This window comes from Daktulosphaira vitifoliae, unplaced genomic scaffold (assembly GCF_025091365.1).
Source record: "Daktulosphaira vitifoliae isolate Bord-2020 unplaced genomic scaffold, ASM2509136v1 Scaffold_1, whole genome shotgun sequence".
Lineage (NCBI taxonomy): Eukaryota > Metazoa > Arthropoda > Insecta > Hemiptera > Phylloxeridae > Daktulosphaira > Daktulosphaira vitifoliae.
Window position 1 is genome coordinate 35,148,706 of NW_026099572.1, and position 8,502 is coordinate 35,157,207.

The 8,502-nt window shown below is 28.8% G+C and overlaps 1 protein-coding gene across 1 annotated transcript in view; it reads right to left on the reverse strand.

Moving 5' to 3' along the window:
• Positions 1-5,386: 5,386 nt before the first annotated feature.
• Positions 5,387-8,502, reverse strand: part of LOC126910523 (uncharacterized) — a 6,864-nt gene continuing 3,748 nt past the window's right edge. Inside the window, exons 2-7 of the mRNA XM_050693159.1 lie at positions 8,387-8,497; positions 7,776-7,904; positions 7,414-7,593; positions 7,108-7,278; positions 6,872-7,020; positions 5,387-5,858 (exon numbers count right to left, since the gene is read on the reverse strand). Coding sequence (XP_050549116.1) covers positions 5,688-5,858; positions 6,872-7,020; positions 7,108-7,278; positions 7,414-7,593; positions 7,776-7,904; positions 8,387-8,497 — 911 coding nt within the window. The 3' untranslated portion in view covers positions 5,387-5,687. The remainder of the gene's footprint in view (positions 5,859-6,871; positions 7,021-7,107; positions 7,279-7,413; positions 7,594-7,775; positions 7,905-8,386; positions 8,498-8,502) is intronic.

Genomic DNA, 8,502 nt, shown 5'->3' on the forward strand with positions numbered 1-8,502 from the left:
CTTCACCAACATTAACATTTCAATACCACACTAGTGCCTGATCAGCACAAACGTCCCTATGACCAACTACAGATATGCGGCACGCGCGGGTGTAAACAAAACCGATGATATTCTTCTTCATTAAAGAAATATATAACGACAGGCAGTCGACATTTTACCACGCTCGCGGCAACTCATTATTTATTGCAGATTATATTTTTATTACTACAACTTAATTCCGACAATATTATTTTCTACTATTAATTTAACTATAATTATTTATTTATTNTAACTATTATTATTTATTTATTTACAATCGGATTTGTGTACGTTCGCCGCTGTCGCTCACCTAACTTGGATACCACAACATCTCTAGAGATCCAGTCAGGTTATATTTAAATATACTATTAAATAGAAATAAATGTTTGTTATCGTTGTTAGTTAAGAGTCTATATTTATTGGTCACGAAACCGCTAACCGCCCTTCTAGTGGGATATAAATTATATAGGGCCAGCATTGCCCCGTTGAGGTACAGCNCCGCCCTTCTAGTGGGATATAAATTATATAGGGCCAGCGTTGCCCCGTTGAGGTACAGCTTAGCCAACTGTTAGGATCCTAGCGGGAAAGCACGTTGCAGAAGTACAACTTTTATGAAGTGTAAAGAGGCTTACACACTAGGCGTTTAATCGTACGCGTTTTTAAAAACGCGGTGATTAATCGTTTCATATAAAACACCCACATTTAAATTGAATCATGCACACTATGAGTAAAAACATGCGTTCGAACGCGACCGATCGCTAAAATTAAACAATACAAATCGCATGCTTCATTCACACGGGGCAATTAAATATGGCGATTTCCGGGCACGTGAGGGTTCATTCAATCTATTTTCACGTATTATTTTGGATTCATTAAAATTAATACGATCATTTATTAGCTTAATACATTTCAATTTATATAAGTACTGTATACTTTAAAAAATAAAAAAATAATCAGAGCAAATGCTACCACGAGGAATTTCGAATCTGTTATGAATATACTGTAACTTTTGGCGGGCTAATTTTCTTTGTAAAAACGCGTCAAAACGCTTGCAGTATACACATAAACGGTGTTCGCGTTCAAAACGCCTCGTTTTAAACGCCTTGTGTGTAAGCCTCTTAAGGGTCTTAACTTTGTTTCTTTCAATAGCGAACATATTTTTTAAATTTAATAAAATGTGTTAAGGTTGTGATTTAATAGTGAAAGAATTTGAAATTTTAACACATTATAGAATAATGTATTGGACCGCAAAATAATATGATAATAAATAACTGAAAAATAAGTTATTATAATTTTTNTAACTGAAAAATAAGTAATTATAATTTTTCTTAACTACAAACCATTTTTCCTTTCATCGTTGTTACTCTTGGATTGCACTACCGGATATGTTTTTTTCAATAAAACTGAGTCTCCACTCGCAGCAATATTGTCATCAGGCGTCTTGAAATTGGCTACAACATTTTTTTCAGTTTGACTGGCACATAACTTCCTAACAAATTTTATGACTCTTCTAAATACGCCTTTTTTTGGTGTCATGATATATTTTATAGAAATAAAATCACTATAATTGACTCTTTAAATTGTACTAAACCAAAATAATTAAATAATGAATTATTAGATTGAAATTTACATAGAAAATAAACTATTATTGTATCATAGAAATTTAAAATAGTAATATCAATTTTTTATAAGCCAATTTCTATCATAATTGTGTACTATGAAAACAATTAAAAAATGACATATTTTTTAGCTAATTTCTTCCTTTTTCTATATCTTAAATTAATACCCTAAATGTATTTTAAGAAATTGTAAAGAGGTGTTTTCTACACTATTTAAATACTAAATAAAAACTAAACGTAAATTTAAAACTAAAAAGAAATTTACATTCATACATATAATAATTCCCAAAATTGATAAAATATTCTATATTTTATTAATATCTAAATATAATATTAAATTTGATCCATAGTTGACTATTTATTATAAAATATTTTCCTATAATAGGTAGACGGGTAATTCAGATTATGCTATACAAGGGTAATATTTAGACTTTTTAATAAATTATGAATATATTCTCCTCTTAAATATTTAAAATTAAATTAATCATAAAAAAATATAAACATTTTAATATGCTCATGTTCTAAGCCTGTTGTTGCAATTGTACGCGTTAAAACTCCGACTTTATTCTAATCAACCTCATCATTGTTGCTCTATTTTAAAATTGATCATTCATTAATTGAACTATGCGTAGATTCATCACATTTATGTACCAAGCCGGTATGAACACTTCATCAAAATAGCCAAAAAATGTCGAAAATTAGCTATTTTTAAATTTGTAATTTTTTTGGAGATATCCCCTACTAACGGTGAACAAGGAAAATTTTTCCTATTTTTTAGGGTAAAGTCTTCAACTATATTTGATTTGTGATCTTTCGACGTTTCGTTGAAAGAAATCGGTTCGATGAGAGCTGAGAAAAAGTTATAGACACAAAAAAACACATCATATTGTCGTAACACAATAAAAGAAAAGAAACAAACGATGTAAATGTATATGTAATTGTGATGCGAAGATGAATATGAGGAGGTGGTGCCTGCTGTCTAGGTATTCACGTGCGTGTTGTCGTACAGCAGTCACCGTGCTCGGCTGACACTCCGGGTTAGCTGTGGGTGTCGAAAGGCTGTTGTTATAGGAAGGGAGAATAAGAGTAACACCTTGGTATGAGGTGCAGACGCAGTGCAAGACACAAGTACTTTTGTTATTAGGAGAGGATAATGAAGTACGAGGTGCAGACGATGTGCAAGACACAAGTACTTCAAAGAGAGAACGGGGTAGCCGACTATAAGGTGCAGACGAAGTGCAAGACACAAGTACACTGAAATGTTGTGGAAGAGAGTAGATAGGTTAAAAAGGAAAAAGCAAAGACTTTACTTTAAGCAGTAAGCCGGACAGCGACAACCGAGTACTGAGACTGATGAATGACACAAGGCACTGGAGTCGACTGACCACGATGGTCAGGTCTTTTGGGTTTTTATAATAATTAGAACTATTGCTAAATTGGCAATAAATATTATTTGTTAATTCATCAGTCTCGGGCAGCGGATGAGCTGTCTGTATTTTATTAAAATAATTCTCACGATATTGGTAACGTGACACCATCACAATATTAAAATTAATACCTTTTCAGCTTCGTATCGAAGCTAATATATACGATTTTGATATAAAATCTCTTATTAATATTTTTAACTTATTATAATACTAATAATAATTGTTTTATATTGAGTAGTGATAATCTTATGATTGTAACATAGTAGTAGTACCGGTTTACACCCTGCCCAGGTAACTCGTGCTCAATTATAATGTAATTTTCATCAATAAAGTTTTCTTAAAAGTAATTGTGGTGTTGATTATGTCACTAAGTAAACCCGCAAAACAACAACTTTTATAAATAACTTTTAATAACTTTTTAAAAATGTATGGATCAATACAATTATTTTTAATAAATATGTTAGGTATTTATCTATAATTAGGTATATATATTCTTTTAATCTGCCCCTTCACCTGTCCATAGAGGGGAAATCAAAATGACGATTTTTCAAAAAAATTAAATGTCCAACTTAGATTTTGAACGAGTTCCGGAAATACTGACACTATTATTNGTTCCGGAAATTCTGACACTTTTATTGAACTTTATTTTGTCTTTGTATGGTACAGAACGCCGTTAGAATGATCTAGTTGACCAGTTGTTACAAAGATCATTGATTATATTATTTCGTCTGATCAATAGCATCTTGATTTACTCACCCCCTTGCCCATCCATCACGGCAAATCGATGACCTCCGTGTCGGTTTTTATCCGTGTATTGTTCATTGNCGTGTCGGTTTTCATCCGTGTATTGTTCATTGTCATAAGTCAGTCACTCTATTGTTTTTTGTGTCACTTTTTTTCTGTTGCAAGCGCCTTCGCTTGAATAGTAAATTGTTCGGCCGTTGTACGCCATAGATTTTATTATTTGTTGTTGTACCCTTGTGCTCAAGTTTACGTGTCACGCCACCAGTGATTGTGCCCTAACCATAACTAAATATCATCATTGCCATAGTCTGTCCTCATCTGCCATTACGCACCTGGATTTACACTCTGACTCGTCATACTCAGATGTTCGACACCATTACCACAAGATCTCATACAGTCCACCATCATTATCAACAACTTTATCTATTCAGCTGAGTTTATATTATTTTTTAATGTTATTTATTGTTTGTTTTAATTGAGATTAACTATTTTATTTAACATATTTGACACATAAAAATGTATTTTTATAAACATATTAGTTGTTAGGCTTCAGACATTAAATCCATAAAAAAATAAAAACTCCCATTCAAGTAATTATACTTCAAAAATCATAAAAACATTTCATTTAACATAGTTATTTCATAATATCGTAATTTATAAAAAGTTTTTTGTTTTAAGTGTAAAGGTCTTTAAACCAGCTCTCACTATTCTCTGTAGTTTCATGCAATTATATCCCAGCTTCTATTTTTCCTACATCTTTAGTAACACAATCCTCATATATTTCAATTCTATAAACATTTTCTATGAATGATAAGTGATGTCAATCACTGTCTGATAATTATACTTGTCACTGATAGGAATTCGATAGTTTATCGTAGTTACTAGTGAGATATAATACTGAGTATTTAAAAAGTAAAGAAACAGGTCAATTGCTACTAATAATGAGAATAATGGAAAGTCTTTTCCATAGTTGCTGAACAGGGTATATAATAAAGTTAAATTATTGTTTTATATTTTAAATATTAAGTAAAGTCATGTGTTATATAAAAAACGTCTGAGCTGAATCCTAATACAGTTGGTTAGTGTAGATTGAGATAGAGTTGGTTGACTTATTGACAATTGGTGATAGACGAGTCGTTGTTTAAAATAAGTAAAATTGTTGACAAAATGAATAATGTAAAAATTATAGTATCGAAAACGGGCGTTAAAACATGATTGCCTTTTTTATTTTGACGTCAATAGCTCGGGCTACATTATATTATATTATAATATAATATAATAAAAATGGTAGGAATAGTAATAAATATCCTTAATTCTCAACATAGCTATATCCCTATCAGGAATCTTAGTATGTTCTATTTTATAGTTTTAATTTAACTGATCATTAACTTTTTCGGATTAAGGCCAATATTTATTTCTTTTAATATAGAAAACATAAATATTTTAAAATTTATATAAAATAATAATATATTATTACCTGAATTTATTAGTTTATTAGAATTCAAGTAAAAGTAAAATAAAACGTAATTAAACAACACCATACATTTTTATCTATTTTTATTTCTAGAACAAATCAAAATAATACATTGTAGACAAAAAAAAATAATTCGAAAATATTAGCCTGGATAATAATATTAAGTTTTTAATTAAAAAATTTCTCTCAAAAACCTCCAACATTACTGTTAGCAATTGGTTTTAAAAACATAGAAAGTACAAAGTCAAGGTATGATCCGGTTGTCTGTTCGTTTTAGACAAACCGGTAACCTCAGCTCATCTTGATCACTCTTCGATTACACACTAACTATGCTCAGGAGCGGTTGACTTATTAATTACCACTTGCCATTGTTTATTCAAGCTTTACTTTTCGATTAATTTTTATTTAGTTATCCCATTCATCTAGAGAAAAGTATTCCGATGACGTATCGGAGCTAGAACTGCTCGACATCATACTTGCCCGACGAAACATTGGAATACCTAATGGGTTCATTCTTTCAAAATCATTTTCGTTTATTTTTGGATTTTCTATTACTGAAACTACTGGCTTCACCGGCTATAAAATATTATACTAAGATTGTATATATTTTTAAATATTTTATTTTGACTACTCGAGTCAAGCAACAGATTGTGAAATCACCACTAAGCAATTAAATAAATACCAGATCACTTAAAAGATACCCGGAAAATAAATGGATATTAGAGACAAAAAATTAATCTAATGAACACATACAATATTAAAATAAAATGCATAATTCATTTGAAAATATATGTATATTAATACTTCATATTATTATGAATTGTTTAGAATGCGATTCATTAATATTCATTTCATATTCCCTTCATAAGTATGACAAAAAGTTAAAAAACGTAAAAAAATTCATTACAAAAAAAATTATATTTTTTTATAAATTTTATCTGAAGTATTTGATTTGTAATTAAAAATCTTAATTTTTATGAAGCATTGAAAATGCGATTCATTAATATATGACCCACTTCATAAGTATGATAAAAAAAAAATTGAATTATAATCATTAAAATACTATATCGATTTTAGACATTTATTTTGCTTACATTAAGCTATAATATAAAACTTGAACGATACTCTATTATTAATTGTTAAAAAGGTTTACCTTCAATTTCACGCCGCGTTTGATTTCCTCTATAAAATTTTTTGGTAGAGCTGCTGGTCTATAAACCTTACCTTTGCTTTTTACATTGTTTTCTGATTTTAGTGGCATTAGTAGTGTATGAGGAGATGGTGAAGGAATGATATCTGGAAAATATTCATATTTAGATAACATAAACAGTGACTTTTTATGTATATATACAAGTACTATCAAAAGGGTTCATTCTTCGAAGATTTTTGTCATCTATAATTGATTTTTCTAATACTTTAACCATTGGACTTACCGGCTATATAAAATTAAAAAATCAAACACATATACTAACTGTTATAATTAATATACTCATTTTAACATTTAATATATTGAGGAAATTGTTTTGCTTACATAAAGCTATAATATATAATTTGCACTATACTCAATTATTAATTATTAAAAATTTTACCTTCAATTTCACGCCGCGTTTGATTTCCTCTATAAGATTTTTTGGTAGACCTGCTGGTCTATCAACCTTACCTTTGTTTTTAATATTATTTTCTGTTTTTTGTAGAGTTGGTAGAGTTTGGGGAAGTGGTGGAGCAGAAGGAATAAAATCTAAAAAATTTACATATTTATATTGTATTTAAATTTATATCATTTTTTTGCTGTTTTTTTCTATTAAATTTAAAAATATAGAGTTACCATTATTTTGCTGTATATCCTTTAACTCGGTTAATGTTTTGTTTATATTTATTTCGTCCGTCTTGCGTTTTTCTTGACCACCAATATTTTTTATCAAGTAATCGGAAGATTCCATTAAATATTTCTGAACAATTTCCTGAACGATTTCGGACATTAAATCTTCAATGTGATCTATTAAAGTAAATTTTGGTAAAATTATGGAAACTTTAAGAAAAAAATAAGTTGTGTAGTCGGAGTACACTTCCTTATTTTTTAAACTAACTCATATATTTTTATAGAATAATAATTTAAAATATAAATATCTACTTCGAATAATGATTTCTAATTTTGAGTCATTTAAAATTTCGCGTTTTATTGACTCCTTCAAATCTGTTATTATGGCAGCCATAGTTTCTTTTCCATTGTCGCGTTTTACTGGTACGCTACCATTTTTTAAAATACATTGTCTTGAATGAATAAATTCTGACGTTAAATCTTGAATTTTGTCTATAAAATGAAATATAGTTATAAACTATAGACTTTTTTAAGGGGTTTTCTGTAATTATATGTGTGAATAAAGTTTTGTTGTTGAAAATCAAGCTTTTTAGATAGTGTGTGAATTGTATAAGTAAATTTAATATAGTAATATGCTTACTTTTTGTAAGTATAATTTTAAATTACGGATTTACCTTCTTTTTTCTGTAAAACCTTGTGTTTTCTCCCACCATCGTGTTTTTCTGATACTTTTCTTTTTTTTAGAAAACTCTTGAAATGTTTTCTTGAATTGATAGACTCTGCATTAAAATCTTGAAGCTCATCTATGTAATGTATTATTAATATAAAGTATGAATATATAAGATAGCTTAAGAGTGGTGTAGTTTTAGGTACACTTAAATATTACCACTTTAAAATATTACATTTACATAATCAATATGTATATTTACCCTTTAGAAAATCTAGACCCAAGTGTACATATGAATCGTACCTAACATGTAAACGTTTATACAGATTATTATAAACTCAATATTATTAATCTATTAAATAGGATAATTTTTCTATCAGAACTTATTTACACAATAAAAATAATTTGAATATTTTTATTTTTTTTTATACTTAGTATCATTAGGTCACGTATTATTCTTGAACTATTAACTATTTAATACAATTGAAGTGTATCTTTTATTTATTGTAAGGAACTTAACTTTGTTTTTTTCAAACGCGAACATATTATTTGAATGTAATAAAATAATATGATAATTAGCTAAAAAATAAGTAATTATAATTTTTCATAACTACAAACCATCTCTCCTTTCATCGGTGTTACTGTTGGATTGTACTACCGGATATGTTTTTTTCAATAAAGCTGAGTCTTTACTCGCACCAATATTGTCATCAGGCGTATTGAAATTGGCTACA